This window comes from Astyanax mexicanus, chromosome 22, assembly GCF_023375975.1.
Source record: "Astyanax mexicanus isolate ESR-SI-001 chromosome 22, AstMex3_surface, whole genome shotgun sequence".
NCBI lineage: Eukaryota > Metazoa > Chordata > Actinopteri > Characiformes > Acestrorhamphidae > Astyanax > Astyanax mexicanus.
Genome location: NC_064429.1, coordinates 38,303,883 through 38,322,725, shown reverse-complemented (window position 1 = coordinate 38,322,725; position 18,843 = coordinate 38,303,883). Strand labels below are relative to the sequence as shown.

At 37.2% G+C, this 18,843-nt stretch overlaps 1 protein-coding gene across 2 annotated transcripts in view; it reads left to right on the top strand.

The window, feature by feature from the left end:
* Window positions 1–18,843, top strand: part of txnrd2.2 (thioredoxin reductase 2, tandem duplicate 2) — a 427,445-nt gene that overhangs the window by 23,354 nt on the left and 385,248 nt on the right. For both annotated transcript variants that reach the window (XM_049470301.1, XM_049470302.1), the window contains exons 13-17: window positions 86–181; window positions 317–409; window positions 3,626–3,697; window positions 5,084–5,181; window positions 5,754–9,839. In XM_049470301.1, the coding sequence (XP_049326258.1) occupies window positions 86–181; window positions 317–409; window positions 3,626–3,697; window positions 5,084–5,181; window positions 5,754–5,877 (483 nt within the window). In that variant the 3' untranslated portion in view covers window positions 5,878–9,839. The remainder of the gene's footprint in view (window positions 1–85; window positions 182–316; window positions 410–3,625; window positions 3,698–5,083; window positions 5,182–5,753; window positions 9,840–18,843) is intronic.

Sequence of the window (18,843 nt, the reverse complement as noted above, 5' to 3'; positions counted from 1 at the left end):
TGAACACACCTCATTTCCAGAACACCTTATCCTCAGCTGCGTCCTGATTGGTCTGTGCTGTTTTTTTTTTCTTTTTCTTTTTCAGGGTCGTCCTGAGTTGACCCCTACAGCTATTCATGCAGGTAAGCTCCTGGCCCGGAGGTTAGCGGGTCTCTCCAGTCAGCTGATGGACTACAGTAACGTGAGTTACAGCAGTTTAAACACAGTCAATACCTCCTTAAATACAACTGTACTAATTATTATTATTAATATTTCCCTTTTTATTTGTTTCTAATGTATTTAAACAGTTATTTTATTGTGTGTTTGTTTATATTAGGTTCCCACTACAGTATTTACTCCACTGGAATACGGTTGTGTCGGTCTGTCAGAAGAAGAAGCTGAGAGAAGATACGGCAAAGACAAGATAGAGGTATATAATCACAGTGTGTTTGTATTATTTACTGTATGTTTCACACTATAAACTGCACTTAAAATCCTTTAATTTTCCCCAAAAGCTGCTTATAATCCGGTGCTCCTTATGTATGAATTCTGTCAGTCAGGTATTAAGGAGCAGTAAAGACACTCCACTGAAGTACAGAGTTATACAGGAGTTTCAGTGAAGTTTCTCCAGCACAGAGACTGGAGCAGTATTAGCATTAGCATTAGCGTTAGCCGCTAACCACAGCACTAAGCACTAGCTCTTTCGCCATTCAGAGGTGAGTATATCAAACTGTAGTCTGCTGCTAACCCCGGCTATCACTGCTGGAGCAGCATTAGCCATACCTGCTAACCGTGTTAAGAGCTAGCGGTTAGCTGCTAATGCTAATGCACCAGCCTTAGTACTGGACAAATTTGGGAATCTAATCTTACTGTAAATAAACGGAAGTGCTTTACTCACCCAAATGAACAGTTTTCAGGAGATAAATTAGATTTGACTTTAAAAGAAAATGTTTTTTTTTAAGAATTACTGTTTTGTTTACCTAACTTAGCTTAGCGATACAGGTGCAAAGAACTGCTGAATTAGAAGGAAAACATGGCGACACCCCTGTTCCTTACTAGTGTCACAAAAAATGAACCTTATAATCCAGTGCAGCTTATGTAATAAAATAAGCCTGAAAAGAGACGCTTATTGATGGTGCGCCTGATAGTGTGAAAAATACAGTCGTCATAATGTCAGCTTTTCAATAGTGTGTCTGTTGAACAAATGGTATGTGTTGAAAAGTATTGGGACATCTTATTCTAACGACATAGACGTTATTGTGTAGTCTCTCCCCCTTTTTGCAGCTGTACTATATGGACAAAAGTGTTGGAACACTTACTGGAGTTTTTATAATGCCCATTCTAAACCTGTATGCATTAATGTGGAGTCAGTCCTCTTTTTTGCAGCTGCACTATGTGAATCAAGCATCGGGACGCCTACAGGAGCTTTTATGATGTCCTGTTTTTACGCCATAGGTTTTAAATGTGGAGTCGCCCCCCCCACTAAACTCAGGCTGGGCTAGATTTCCCACCATATTTCTCTTTTGGAGATCTGTTCTTATTAAACATTCATATTAAATAGCAGGTCTATGCTTCTTCAGTGTTGCAATGTTAATTAACATCATTCAGACAGACCAAATTCTTTTTAAAAAGCTTATTTTTAAAGAACGCTCTACTTATTTAAAATAATGTTGGGTTTAATTCGGGCTCGGGCTCATAAAGACAGTGTATGGATCGGGTTGGGCTCGGGCCGGGTCCGGCTGGATATTTTGGGCTGATGTAAGCTCTAGCTCCATTGTAGACACAGGCACAGGCATTAGTTTGAAGTCAATCCCTCTTTTATGAGTGTTTATGTGAACAAAAGTATTAGGAAACCTCAACATTCCACTTCCAGGAACTTTCTAAACCCATAGACATTAGTTTAGAGTCCGTCCCCCAATTGCTGCGGCACTATGTGAAGAAATGGCATCCCGTTCTAAACCCATAGACATTAATAGACATTAATATGGATCTGCCCTCCCTCTGCAGTTGTACTATATGGACTAAAGTATTTGGATGCATACAAGAGTTTATATGATGCCCTGTTGTAAACCTATAGACATTTATATGTCTATGCTAAATATATATAATAAGAGAAGTTACCCAATATTCTCACCTGAAAAGATAAACAAGAAAATAGTATTTTAAAATATTATTTTTATTTATTTATTTTTAACAAATGTCCCAATCTCAGTTCTGGAGAGTGGTGTGTGTGTGTGTGTGTGTGTGTGTGTGTGTGTGTGTGTGTGTGTGTTCCACACCTGCACGGCTCTGAAGCTGGCTCTATTGAGAGGTGGGCGTGTCCCCGGGCCGTGATTGGCAGGTCAGTAGGATCTCTGAGTGACGCACACAGTGGCCGCTGACAGACGAGCGGCGATCAAACCCGCCGCGTGTGATTGGCTGTGACAGGTGTGTGTCCGGGCCGCCGGCCTGTGTCAGCACGCCGGTGGTGAAAAGTGTGAGACGAGTGTGATGAGGATGATGATGATGATGATGTTTCAGACGCTGCTCTGATCTCAGCTTTAAGTGGAGGAACCAGAAAAAACATTTACTGGAGCGAGTGAGGATCTGCAGCACCTGAACTTCCTTACAGAACCTGAAGGAGAACTTCCTCCAATAACGTCATTCAGTGTGTTCCTCAGAAAAACCAAGAGATGAACTGAAATCAAAAATCAAACGTTTCCTACAGCAGAGACTCAGAGGTGTTGGTCTGTGGAGGTTTTCTATCCTGTAGGTTTTGAGTGTTTCTGAAGAACAGGGTAATAAATAATAAAATATACAGAGAAACACAAACACAGTCTGTATTTATTATATTATACAAATACAGATAAACAGCATGTGCTCTTTTATTAAAGTGTGTGTGTGTGCACGAGGCCTTGGTGTAGTAATGGATGACCGGTTATCGTTCTCGAGCCATATTGCAAATCTGACTCGGTGCTGCAGATTTCTCCTGTACAACATCCGAAGAATTCGACCGTTTCTGTCTCAGGAAGCCACTCAGGTGCTTGTGCAGTCTCTTGTCATCTCAAGACTTGACTACTGCAACTCTCTACTGGCTGGTCTTCCACTGAGAGCCACCAAACCACTACAGTTAATTCAGAACGCGGCAGCACGACTCGTCTTCAATCTTCCGAAGTTCAGTCATGTGACTCCTTTGCTGCGTTCCCTCCACTGGCTTCCTGTTTCAAAACCCTGACGCTGGCCTACAAGGCAAAAAACGGACCAGCTCCTTCATACTTGATGGCTCTGATGGTTTAATCCAGATCTGCACCAAGAGCTCTTAGAGCTTCCAGTACGGCTCGGCTCGAACCTCCATCACTCAAAACACACAGAAAACAGACATCCAGACTCTTCTCTGTGCTGCAGCAAGGTGGTGGAATGAACTTCCACTGGATGTCAGAACAGCAGAGTCACTCGCCGTCTTCAAACGTCGACTGAAGACACATCTTTTCAAAGAGTTCCTAAACTAAAAATTAAAAAAAGGTCTACAAACTAGCTCTGGATATCTGAAGTAACTTTGAAGCACTGTTGTAAGTCGCTCTGGATAAGGGCGTCTGCTAAATACCGAAAATGTAAATGTAAGTGTGTGTGTGTGTGTGTGTGTGTGTGTGTGTGTGTGTTTGAACAGGTGTATCATGCGTTCTATAAGCCGTTGGAGTTTACTGTAGCTGAGAGAGACTCCAGCCAGTGTTACATTAAGGTGAGGAGAGGGTTCATTATTTATCATACTGTTATTATTAACAGGTCTGTATTACTCATGCAGAATACATATACATAACTATATAATAACCTCTAATATTATATATATGTATAGTACATCTATTAAAGCACATGTAACATACACATATAATACACATTGCTAAGTGTCTCTCTCTCTCTCTCCTTCTCTGTGTCTCTCTCAGTTCATCTGTTTTTCTTTCTCTCTGTGTCTGTCTCTCTCTTTCTCCTTCTCTCTCTCTCTCTCTTCTTCTCTCTGTCTGTCTCTCTCTTTCTTTCTCTCTCTCTCTTTCTCTCTCCTTCTCTGTGTCTCTCTCTTCTTCTCTCTGTCTCTCTCTCTCTATCAAGTTCAAGTTCAATAAAGCTTTATTGGCATGACTGTCACAAGGTACACTGTTGCCAAAGCAGACAAACAATACACAAATATAAACACAATGAAAAAAGAAAATCTAATAAAACAACTTAAACAAGAAGAGATTAAATAATATTGATATGAAAAATATTAAATATGAAATAACAATGTTAACAATAATAATGGCATATCAATGAAAAGAGATATAGATATAGAATCTAAATATAAATAAGTGAACAGTAGGGGGTAATATTGATTAATAATGGATATTGATTATTGTTTAGAGTGGTTGTCTCAGGTTGTGACAGGCTGTCTCTCTCTCTCTCTCTCTCTTTCTCTCTCTCTCTTTCTCTCTCCTTCTCTGTGTCTCTCTCTCTTCTTCTCTCTGTCTCTCTCTCTCTCTCTCTCTCTCTTTCTCTCTCTCAGTGCCTCAGTCTGTCTCTCTCTTTCTTTCTCTCTCTCTCTCTCTCTCTTTCAGTGCCTCTGTCTGTCTCTCTCTTTCTTTCTCTCTCTCTCTCTCTCTCCTTCTCTCTGTCTGTCTCTCTCTTTCTTTCTCTCTCTCTCCTTCTCTCTGTCTGTCTCTCTCTTTCTTTCTCTCTCTCTCTCTCTCTCCTTCTCTCTGTATGTCTCTCTCTCTCTCTCTCTCTGTACGTATGTCTGTCTCTATTCTATGCATCTGTTTCTCTCTCTTTTTTTCTCTCTCTCTCTCTGTGCATCTGTCTGTCTCTCTCTTTCTTTCTCTCTCTCTCTCTCTCTCTCCTTCTCTCTGTATGTCTCTCTCTCTCTTTTTCTCTCTCTCTCTCTCTGTGCATCTGTCTGTCTCTCTCTGTCTAGCTGTGTCTGTGTATCTGTCTGTATAACTATAGAAGCTTTAGACGCCTGTATTGCACCTATAATATACATATAAAACACCTGTAGTATCATTTGTACTTCTTCAAAAATGTGTAGATTTTTTATTTAATTAAATGCAATATAATGATATGATTTATTATGTGTGTGTGTGTGTGTGTGTATCAGGTGGTGTGTGAGCGGGATGGTGATCAGAAGGTCGTTGGTTTGCACTTTACTGGTCTGAATGCAGGAGAAGTGACTCAGGGATTCGCTCTCAGCCTGCGGTCAGTTTACCATCAACCAATCACATCAATCACAACAATTTATTCAATTTAATCATTCTAATCACTTTGCATATTCTGCATATTCAACATATTCTATATTTTTACCAAATTAAAAACCTCTGGAATATAATCAAGAGGAAGATGGATGATCACAAACCATCAAACCACCAAACTGAACTACTTGAATTTTTACACCAGGAGTAAAGCAGCATAAAGTTATCCAAAAGCAGTGTGTAAGACTGGTGGAGGACAAAGAACATGATGCCAAGATGCATGAAAAAAACACAGTGATTAAAAACCAGGATTATTCCACCAAATATTGATTATTTCTGAACTCTTAAAACTTTATGAATATGAACTTGTTTTCTTTGCATTATTTGAGGTCTGAAAGCTCTGCATCTTTTTTGTTATTTCAGACATTTCTCATTTTCTGTAAATAAATGCTCTAAATGAGAATATTTTTATTTGTAATTTGGGAGAAATGTTGTCTGTAGTTTATAGAATAAAACAACAATGTTTATTTAAACATGTGTATCAGTGTGTGTTCTGTGTGTGTGTGTGTTCTTCTACAGGTGTGGTTTATCCTACGCTCAGCTGAGGGACTCCGTCGGCATCCACCCGACCTGCGCCGAGGAGCTGACCAAAATCTACATCACCAAACGCTCCGGACTCGACGCCACCGTCACCGGCTGCTGAGGTTAAACACCCCCTTCCCTTAAACACCACAAACACACAGACCCCCCCAGAGCTATCACTTATACACAGTGCTGAATCCAACACTTATACTGCGCTAAAATTACACAGCTCTCCATTACTACTGTAGAGCATCAGTAAAACCACTCTACAGTAACTCTGCAGTAACTCTACAGTAACTCTACAGTAACTCTACAGTAACTCTGCAGTAACTCTACAGTAACTCTACCATAACTCTACAGTAACTCTACCATAACTCTACAGTAACTCTACAGTAACTCTACAGTAACTCTGCAGTAACTCTACAGTAACTCTACCATAACTCTACAGTAACTCTACAGTAACTCTACAGTAACTCTACCGTAACTCTACAGTAACTCTATAGTAACTCTACAGTAACTCTACAGTAACTCTGCAGTAACTCTACAGTAACTCTGCAGTAACTCTACAGTAACTCTACCATAACTCTACAGTAACTCTACAGTAACTCTACAGTAACTCTACCGTAACTCTACAGTAACTCTATAGTAACTCTACAGTAACTCTATAGTAACTCTACAGTAACTCTACCGTAACTCTACAGTAACTCTACAGTAACTCTGCAGGTCTAAAGCGGACCAGAACATGAAGATTCTGGTCTTTAATCTGGTTCTGGTTTTGTCCATGTTTATAACCAACACGGTCTCTTAAAGCATCAGAAACTATATAAGCAAGTTTGTTTGTTAGCATTGAGGCTAATTGTTCTACATTAGCTTGCATTGATTCTTAGCTAAAGTTTAAAATTAATGTTAGCATTGAAGATTCAGTGCATCAGTCCATCAATCTGATCCAATACGTTTGATTATTGATGGGTAAATTGGACTTTTAGCAACAATAATGCTTTAAAACTTTGCGATGCTGCTTTGTGTAGAATACTGCTGCAATTACCATCAATTCCATAGGGCCCAGGATAGAGCCTTGTGGGACTCAAAAGTAAAAGTATACAATATTACACGTTAATTTACAGATTTTAATTTTAATGCATTTACTTTTGCATTAATATCCTGATTGTGTTAAATTAACTGTGTCTTCTGTCCAGGGAAAGCTTTCTACTAGATTTTAGAACATTGCTGTCAGGATCTGATTGCATTCAGTAATGGTAAAAACGTCAAACAAAGAGCAGAATTAGATATTATATTCTTTGCTTTATTTGAATGGAACTATGATCAATATCGGGGCTTTAATCTTTAATACCAGTCTAGTCCTGAAGGCCATGGTAACTCTTGCTCTTTCTTACTGATGAGGTCCTGATGAGTGCCAGTTCCATCATTACGATTGTTTTGATGTTCTTTGCTGAGGTTGCAATTGAAGAAACTTTCAAAGTTCTTGAAATTCTTCTTCATTTCAGATTGAATGACCTTCTTAAAAGTTTCTTAAAATCTTTTTAAATCTTTATTTAGTTGAGTAGTTGTTGCTTCTCATAATCTGGATTCGAACATTACTCAAATATTCACTATTCACTGTATACCTGTAACTCTACCTCTTCACTACTTTACTTTAACTGATGCTCTCAAACTTTACATTAAGAGACAAGAAATTCAAGTAATTAACTCTTGATGAGTTCAGCACAGCTGTTAACTGAAATTCCAGGTGACTCAACCTCATAAAGTTGATAAAGAGTTTTAAGAGTTCAGAAATCAATATTTGGTGGAATAACCCTGGTGGTTTTTAATCACAGTTTTTTTTTCATGCATCTTAGCATCATGTTCTCCTCCACCAGTCTTACACACTGCTTTTGGATAACTGTATGCTGCTTTACTCCTGGTGTAAAAATTCAAGCAGTTCAGTTTGGTGGTTTGATGGCTAGTGATCATCCATCTTCCTCTTGATTATATTATTTTTTACAGAGCTGTATATGTTTTTCATAGTTTTCATAGTTTGGATAAGTTTAGTATTAATCTACAGTGCCAGACAATTTAGAAAATATGTGCATTTTTTATTACTTTATTCACATTCGCCTATTATTATCTGATTCATATATATATTAAAATCAACGCCTGATTGAAAAATCACATAGAAATGTTGTAAAAGCTGCAGTGTTTGGTGTACTCTGCGCGAGTTGGATTTTATGGTTTTGGAGACGCAGTGACTTTTTTAAAATCTACGAACAAACAAACAAAGCTCTCTAAATAAGATGTTAACTAAAGAACCAGGGTTCTAGATAACCCGATAAGCCCCGGCGCTGGAGTCCGGCGGGTCTCAGAACCGAAGCGTTTGCTAAACAGGGTCATAAATCAGGATTACGCCTCTGAAACGAGAGCCGCGGGAGAAAGCGTCCCTAATGTTTCTGAAATATATTCTATAAATATTGTTGTTACTGCGGCTGTACTTCCTGTCCATTACTCACGCGCCGCCGCCGACACTGATGGATGAGACGGCGAGGAGGACAAACACTCGCCCAGGAGCCTGTCCATCACGCGAGAGCGCCTTTCCCCCAGAGCGCGAGAGACACAGAGAAAACATACACTCACATATATACGAATACAGAGATACAGAGCCATAACATTACGACCGAACACATTATTACATGATGATATTCTTATTTTGTTTTTTGTTTAGCTTTAGAACACTTTTGTACAATTTTATAGTTCTATACGTACAGTATATAATCACACACATGATAATTTATTTATATACAGTAAACTAGACGTTTAATCCACATGTACTGTATTTTTCACGCTATAAGGCGTTATGTGACACTAGTAAGGAACAGGGGTGTCGCCATGTTTCCCTTCTAATGTTGGGAACTGTAAAGCTAAGCTAAGCTAAACAAAGAAACACCTCCCATTCTGTGGGATACCAAACCAATCACCTAGCAACACCACATCAACCATCGAACAATACTGCAGAAAAAACAGTGACACCATTTCAACCATCTACTGCAGCCACCTACTGCTACTATAGCAACTACTTACTAAACACTTGGCGACACTGTAACAATTAGATTTTTAGATACAACAACTACCCTGTAACACCATATCAACCATCTAGCCAACACTCAAATTAATTTTAGTTAACATTTTCGTCCTGCCAAAATACGTGTGTGTTGTGTATTAATGAATGGTTATAGGAATTAATTATTCTAAACAAAACGGTAATTCTTAAAAAAATAAACATTTTCAGATGAGTGAGAAAAGTTAATCGAGTGCTGGATGTTAATCTACACAGATTTCTCTTCTGAAAGCTGTTTATTTATTTATTTGGGTGAGTAAAGCACTTCCTTTTATTTACAGTAAGATTAGACTTCCAAATTTCTCCAGCACTAAGGCTGGAGCATTAGCATTAGCCGCTAACCGCTAGCCGACATAGCTTGTTTTAACACGGTAAACACGCAGACTACAGTCCGATATACTCACCTCTGTATGGTGAAAGACTAGCACCTACTGCAGTTAGCAGCTAATGCTAATGCTGCTCCAGCAGTGCTACCCGGGGTTAGCATCAAGCAACAGGCCAATAATACTTCACCTCTGAACTGTGAAAGAGCTAGCGCTTAGTGCGGTTAGCAGCTAATGCTAATACTGCTGCAGAATTAGGATTTAAAGTGCGCTTTATAGTTTGAAAATATGGTATATATGTCACATATATCATATCTTTAGCCAATCGTTCTTCACTCTCACACTGTTGTGTGAAGTAAGTAGTTTGACAGTGAACTATAGTGTTTACTCCCTTATTTATCTGTAATTAACTGTAGTGCAGAAACTGTTGGTGAACTGTTGGTTGATAGAGCAGATCTTTTGGCGTTCCACAGGGTTTTAGTGTAGGACCAATGAAACTTTATAATGTTAATAATGATAAAACTGTAGTTCTGAGAGTGAAGGACTGAAGTGTAGATTATATACAGATACTAATACAGGCTAAAAACTAAATACTACATTACTTTACTCTAATATATCGCCTTTATAGCGGCTTTATTTTGCTATTTATAGGTTAATGTTTGAGTAAAATGAACATTGTTGTTTTATTCTATAAACTACAGACAACATTCCTCCCAAATTACAAATAAAAATATTCTCATTTAGAGCATTTATTTACAGAAAATGAGAAATGACTGAAATAATGAAAAAGATGCAGAGCTTTCAGACCTCAAATAATGCAAAGAAAACAAGTTCATATTCATAAAGTTTTAAGAGTTCAGAAATAATCAATATTTGGTGGAATAATCCTGGTGGTTTTTAATCACAGTTTTTTTTCATGCATCTTGGCATCATGTTCTCCTCCTCCACCAGTCTTACACACTGCTTTTGGATAACTTTATGCTGCTTTACTCCTGGTGTAAAAATTCAAGCAGTTCAGTTTGGTGGTTTGATGGTTTGTGATCATCCATCTTCCTCTTGATTATATTCCAGAGGTTTTCAATTTGGTAAAATCAAAGAAACTCATCATTGTATATATGTGTATATATATATATATTCATATATGTTGATATAAGTACCACCCTCTGCCTGAAGGTGGCAGTATTGGCCTCCTTTTCCTTTATTTTCCTGCCCAGAGGTCAGATTAAATGTAGGCTAGACTTCACAGAGTCCAGTCTAAATGAATTTAAACCACGGTTTTGTCTTATATCTTATGATTATTGGTATATAAACAGTAATTTATATAAATAGTTTAGTATATTGCGTATGTTTGAACACTATGTATCACTGCAATCCAAATAAAAACATATTTCTACAATAGACAATTAAAATTTCAGATAATTCCAATTCTTTGGTGGAAATATTATTTTTTCTTTGGCCAGTGATATTATACTATATTATATTATACATTCCTTTATTAACAGTACCATTCAAAAGTCTGGACACTAATTTAAAATGTTCTGTATTGTAGATTAATACTAAACTCATCTAAACTATGAGGAAAATATAAAATTAAAACATTTTCTCAGTCAGTTTTATGAGGTAGAGTCTCCTGGAATTCAGGCTTTCAGTTAACAGCTGTGCTGAACTCATCAAGAGTTAATTACTTGAATTTCTTGTCTCTTAATGTAAAGTTTGAGAGCATCAGTTAAAGTAAAGTAGTGAAGAGGTAGAGTTACAGGTATACAGAAGGTCAGTCAATCCGAAAAAAAGTTTCCTCAAGTGCATTCGAAAAAACAGACCATCAAAAATGGTATAATGGTGGAACTGGCACTCATCAGGACCACCTGTTTTTATAAACATGGACAAAAGTACATCACATGATTTAGCTACATTAGCATATCTCCAGATCAATCATGTGATCAGTGTCTGATCTCTTTGATCTGATTAGTAAGGCTGGGGGCGGAGTTACAGGTTGCGGAGGTGATGGAGAGCTTTGATTGGTTAGTAGCTCTGGGACAGAAAGAACAGGGTCCTGTGTGTTTTTGTGTTTTCGGGAAGGGCTTCTGAACCCTGACCCATACACACACACACACACACACACACACACTCACACATTTAGAGGATGTATCAGGACTGTTTTTGTCAGAAATAAGCTTTTCATGTTTGTTACATTGTATCTGTTCTGTATTTGATTCGTTTAGTTTCGGTTTCACTCTATAGCTTAATGCCTGAGCTAAATCATCAATCACCTATGTGGGTGGAGTCTCTCTGTACTCAACACTGATTGGTTAATAGAATGTTTGTAGAAACATGATTTCTTTGGATGATTCTGACTTTATTTAGAACAATAATAGGAAGTTTAAAAAGTCACACATAAAGCTTTAAAGCTAATATAAGGAATTGAACCTGAATTTTTGGTATTTTTATTACATTTATTAAATATACTTTCAATAAACTTGAGATATTTAATGATGTACTTTATAAATTCATATATTTTAATTTTACCTTTTTTTTGAGTTTCCCCTTTCAGAAAAAATCTAGATTAAAAAAATCTTTATATATTATAAAATATAAATAATATATTAAAACTCAGTAATATGAATTAATTTCAAAAGTAAGTCCTCTTATAGTTTTCTTTGATTTTGTGAATCTGAAAACCTGAGATTTTCTTTTTTATCTGAAAAACTATTTTGAAATTTCACCAACTTCCGAATTTAAAACACAAAAAAACTTTGTTAAAAATCTAATTTATAAGAATGTATGTTGTGTTTAATTCTATGTTCAATTTAAAAATATATATAAAAAATGATAATAAAAATAAAAAGACCTTGACCAAAAAAAATCTCGCTATTAAACAAATCAAAAGTCACATAGATTCAATTAAAAATTACAAAATGCAGATTAAACAAATACAGAGAGACACAATTCAGCACAACACCTTTCTACAAACCAATCAGTGTTGAGTATAGCGAGACTCCGCCCACATACAGTAGGTGATAATGATGTCAGGATGTAGTTTAGAAGTTTATTCACTCAGTCACTGAAACTACAGAGTGAAACCGAAACTAAACGTATTAAATACAGAACAGATACAATGTAACAAACATCAAAGCTTTGATAGTGATTTTTATTTGTGTTTAATATCTTTTGTTTTTCAGTTTTGACACATTTTTGTATTTAAGGACTTTTGAGAAATGCCTACACACACACTGTACACACACACACACACACACACTGTACACACACACACACACACACACACTCTGGGTCAGGGTGGGTGTTTGTAATGCTGGGTAATGAGGACTCGTGCTAAAAGCCTCTGGGGGACGGGGACGAGTCTGATGTCTCAGTGTTTATCTGATATAAAGATCTGAATTATTTATTCTGCAGTAATAAATGATGAGAAGCGTCTCTCTTTCAGTAATGATGGACAGATTCTCTTCTTTTTCACTCGAGGTCAGATACTAATGCACAAACTCAGCTGTTCAGGGGGTCTGCCTGTCTGTCTGTCTCTCTGTCTGTGTCTCTGTCTATCTGTCTGTCTGTCTCTCTCTTTGTCCGTGTTTCTCTCTTTCTCTGTTAATTTTATTTTTTTATGTAAAGTAGTTTTATTGGTATGAATTGCAATTAACAACTTTTGCCAAAGCAATAAAACAAGAAGTTAAAATACAAAAGGTAAAAACCATTACATATAAAACAACAACACATATAAAAATATATATATATATATACTCTCTTTCTCTCTCTTTCTCTCTGTCTTTGTCTTTGTCTGTCTTCCTCTGTCTCTCTCACTCTGTCTTGCTTTGTCTGTCTCTCTGTCTGACACTGTCTTTGTCTCTGTCTGTCTGTCAGTCAATCTCTCTCTCTCTCTCTCTCTCTGTGTCTTTGTCTATCTCTGTTTCTCTCACTATCTTGATTTTTCTCTTTCTGTCTGACTTTTTGTCTTTGTCTCTGTCTGTCTTACTATGTGTGTGTGTCTCTCTCTCGCTGTCTGACTTTTTATCTCTGTCTCTTTCTCTCTCTTTCTGTCTGACTCTGTCTTTGTCTCTGTCTGTCCTTCTCTGTGTCTCTCTGACTCTGTCTTTGTGTCCCTCTATCTGTCTGACTTTTGTCTTTGTCTCTCTGTCTGTCTGTGTGAGTCTGGATTCAGAGAAAGGTGTGTGATTGAATCAAAAATGAGTGTGAGATTTTGTGTTGAGGGAAAAGGGGAATTCTGCATTGTGGTTGAGTGTGAACGTGTCTTTGGCCATTTTATCAGAAACACCTGCCATTCTGTGAAATACTGAACTAATCACCTAGCAACACCACATCAACCATCAAACAATACTGCTGCAAACACACAGTGACACCATATCAACCACCTACTGCTACTATAGCAACTACTTACTAAACACTGGGCAACACTGTAACAGTCTCCTGAGAGCAACTTGACAACAACTACCCTGTAACACCATATCAACCATCTAGCAACCACTACACTCAAATTCATTTTAATTAACAATTTCGTCCTGCTAAAATAAGTGTGTATAGTTTATTAATGAATGGTTATAGTAATTAATTCGCTAGTTGCATGAGACGACGCTGCCTGTTTCCGGTCTACGACTGGTAGGCGGAGTCATTTCCGCTTTTCAGCGCCGGTCAGCAGACAGTATGGCTTTCTACACGCGATCTCTCCAGGACTTACCAAAAATAACTATAAATGATGTACAGCGCCCAGGAGTAACAGAGAATATATATATATATATATTATTTTTGATCTATTTTTAAGTTATTCCCTGTGTCTAGACCCTCTGTAAGTTATAAATATGTATAATGTATACTGGCATCGGGATATATATATATAGTTGTTTACTATTGTATATCCTAAGTTTCAAACAGTTCAGTGTGTGATTAACCCAGAACCCATTATTTATAATATATTATATATATATATTTTATATTTATATTTTGTATATATATATATATATATATATTATATTTATATTATATATGTATATATATATATATATATATATATACATGTGTATATATATATATATATATACATATATATATATATTATTATTATTTATATATATATATATATATATATATATATATATATATATATATATATATAATTTATAAATAATTATGTATATATAGATATAGATAGAGAGAGAGATAGATAAGTTCTACCCTGTGTCTAGACCCTCTGTAAGTTATACTGGCATCGGGAGATATATAGTTGTTTACTATTGTACATCCTTAGTTTCAAACAGTTCAGTGTGTGATTAACCCAGAAGTTCTCTAAAATTGTTTGTTAATGTTTAATATGCATTTATATTACATTAGTATTCAAACCGTAAAATATTTGTGTTCCCTCATTATCCCAATAATATGTAAACAACGTTTGTTTTACCTGAATCAATTTTGTATTTTTTTTTTTGTATTCAAAACTGGCTCTGGATTCTTATGGGTCAATTTATTTATTTTTATTGAATAAGCTTGTAAATATGCCTTAAACTTTTCATGTGACCAACAGTAATGAATTTTATAAAAGAAAAACTGGCCCATTGCCTTCGTTATTGGAAATAAAGGCATGAAATAGTATTGTTGTTGAATTTAATTTTTTTGATTTTATTATTAAAATATAACAGTTTGGTATGTTTCCCAGTGTCTCCAATTTTTTATAGAGGATCCTTTAATTATAAAAATAACACAGTCAGTTTTTTTTGTTTTGTGTTTTTCGTTTCTCCTTAACTTTAAAAACACTCATGGTCGCTTTCACTCTGTACTCCTGCCGGCAGTTCTCCCCACAACAACTCCAACCGGAAACTAGTATACCTACCACTCACTACCCGGAAGTTAGGTGGCGCCATCTTGTGCACAGAGCCAATTATCCTGTTCAGTGTGTGTGTGTGTGTATTGTGTGTATGTGTGTATGTGTGTGTGTGTGTGTGTGTGTGTGTGTGTATTGTGTGTGTGTATTGTGTGTGTGTATTGTGTGTGTGTGTGTGTGTGTGGTTGGTTAAGTTTGGCGGTGACCCGGTTCAGCCCCGTCCTTCCACAAACACACCGGCAGGAATCCAGGTCATTGTTAAAGAGTGTGAGCTTGGGTTTGAGTGACAGCTCAGCACAGAGACAACACAGGGTTAAAGAGGGCGTGGCCACGCCCACTGCCCTCACACACACACATACACTCTGTTACACATCTATAACCCAGCTATACATATATATAGTAACGGATTGCAACATTAAACACAATATTCATTATACCACAGTTAGTTCCGACCCTGTAATGTGATTGGCTGAGAGGTGTTCTATGAGTGCCATTATCAACCGGTAATGCACTGTAACCGAAGCTCTCCATTTATTACTGTAATACTCCACCCACATACAGGTAACCTAGCAACGATGCAGCAGCGCTTACAAACCAAACAGCACAGCAGCTACAAACAGAGCAGCAATGGAACTATTTAACTGGCGGGGTTTTTATAACCAAACAGATCCTATTTCCTCCTCCTGTTTAACTCTTTAAAATTTTTCAATAAACAATAATTGATAATGGAACTGTGGTACAATCACAATAATACACTTGAGGGTTGTGATATAACCTGTAATATTGCTGATCTACGACTGCAGCACTGAATCACCAATATTACATGTTATAGCACAAACCTCGAGTGTATTACTACTGCTTAAACATAATATTAACCACTCAAATGTTTAATGGCAAAGCAACCACAATGGACACCATAGCAACACCTTAGCAACATCTTAGAAACGATATAGCAACCCTCACGGAAAACCATAGCAACACTTAACAACCCCCTAGCAACTACTTAGCAACACCCAAACAGCACCCTGGCAACCGCTTAGCATCTCCTTAGCAACCACCACAGATACCGTAGCAACACATTAGAAACCACCTAGCAACTACTTAGCAACACCTTAGCAACCATAGCAATTTTAGCTGCTCAACTGTCCTGTGTTTCTTTCAGGAAATGCACTTTTCTAGTTTTTCATTATGGTCCATTAAAATATAAGAATGTTTTCTCCTTTACTGTAAAGCTGCTGTTTTTAAAGATTTGACTCTGATAATAATAAACTATATACAGCTCTGTAAAAAAAATAAGATTTCACTTAAAAATGATGAGTTTCTTTGATTTTACCAAATTAAAAACCTCTGGAATATAATCAAGAGGAAGATGGATGATCACAAACCATCAAACCACCAAACTGAACTGCTTGAATTTTTACACCAGGAGTAAAGCAGCATAAAGTTATCCAAAAGCAGTGTGTAAGACTGGTGGAGGAGAACATGATGCCAAAACGAAACCAGGTTTATTCCACCAAATATTGATTTCTGAACTCTTAAAATTCTGCATCTTTTCTCATTTTCTGTAAATAAATGCTCTAAATGAGAATATTTTTATTTGTAATTTGGGAGAAATGTTGTCTGTAGTTTATAGAATAAAACAACAATGTTCATTTTACTCAAACATAAACCTATAAATAGTAAAATCAGAGAAACTGATTCAGAAACTGAAGTGCTCTCTTCATTTTTACAGAGCTGAATATCAGTAAAGTGTTATTTACAGTACAGTATATTATAGTATAATAACAGAACTGACCTATTTAACATTTTCTTTCATTTCCTTGCGTTTTATTCTCCTTTTAAACGGAACAAATGTTCCTAAATCCACCTTAAAAAACACACTTAGCAGAACATGTCAACATGTCAGGGATTCGCTCGCGTCCTAATCCAGCGCTATTGTGGCTCAGGGTGGGGGTTTTGTTGGGGGGTATTGTGGAAGTTCTCGCTGGCGTTTGGGACAGAACCCCCCCGTGCGAGAGAACACAAATCTGCCTTGTGTAAACATTCGTGAAAAAGATGACGCGGCCCTCAGAAAAGAGGGATTATGGGAAAAATGAATAGGGGCCCGTAATGGACAGGTAGATTCTGAAGGTTTGAGTGTTTTCCTATCGGCTGTCAGTGTGAGGAGCCTCCAGGCAGAGGACGGCGGCGGAGTGTGTGCACACACCGTCAGAATGCACTGAGTGTGCACTGTGAGCGTGCACACACACGCCGGCTCCGCCCTAAAGAGAATAGTTCAACAAAAAACATCAAATAACTAAATTTATACAAACCTACTGATTCATCTCACTAACACTCTACAATACAGAGTTACTATATTCACTAATACCACTTTACTACAACTTTACTACTGTACACAACACAAGCCTTATGTTCACCATGACCAGAAGAAGCTCCGCCCACTTCTCTACTACAATACAGAGTTACTATATTCACTAATACCACTTTACTACAACTTTACTACTGTACACAACACAAGCCTTATATTCACCATGACCAGAAGAAGCTCCACCCACTTCTCTACTACAATACAGAGTTACTATATTCACTAATACCACTTTACTACAACTTTACTACTGTACACAACACAAGCCTTATGTTCACCATGACCAGAAGAAGCTCCGCCCACTTCTCTACTACAATACAGAGTTACTATATTCACTAATACCACTTTACTACAACTTTACTACTGTACACAACACAAGCCTTATATTCACCATGACCAGAAGAAGCTCCACCCACTTCTCTACTACAATACAGAGTTACTATATTCACTAATACCACTTTACTACAACTTTACTACTGTACACAACACAAGCCTTATGTTCACCATGACCAGAAGCTCCGCCCACTTCTCTACTACAATACAGAGTTACTATATTCACTAATACCACTTTACTACAACTTTACTACTGTACACAACACAAGCCTTATGTTCACCATGACCAGAAGAAGCTCCGCCCACTTCACTACTACAATACAGAGTTACTATATTCACTTATACCACTTTACTACAACTTTACTACTGTACACAACACAAGCCTTACTGTATGTTCACCATGTCCAGAAGAAGCTCCGCCCACTTCTCCACTACAATACAGTTACTATATTCACTAATACCACTTTACTACAACTTTACTACTGTACACAACACAAGCCTTATGTTCACAATGACCAGAAGCTCCGCCCACTTCTCTACTACAATACTGAGTTACTATATTCACTAATACCACTTTACTACAACTTTACTACTGTACACAACACAAGCCTTATGTTCACAATGACCAGAAGCTCCGCCCACTTCTGTACTACAATACAGAGTTACTATATTCACTAATACCACTTTACTACAACTTTACTACTGTACACAACACAAGCCTTACTGTATGTTCACCATGACCAGAAGAAGCTCCGCCCACTTCTCTACTACAATACAGAGTTACTATATTCACTAATACCACTTTACTACAACTTTACTACTGTACACAACACAAGCCTTACTGTATGTTCACCATGACCAGAAGAAGCTCCGCCCACTTCTCTACTACAATACAGAGTCACTATATTCACTAATACCACTTTACTACAACTTTACTACTGTACACAACACAAGCCTTATGTTCACCATGACCAGAAGAAGCTCCGCCCACTTCACTACTACAATACAGAGTTACTATATTCACTTATACCACTTTACTACAACTTTACTACTGTACACAACACAAGCCTTACTGTATGTTCACCATGTCCAGAAGAAGCTCCGCCCACTTCTCC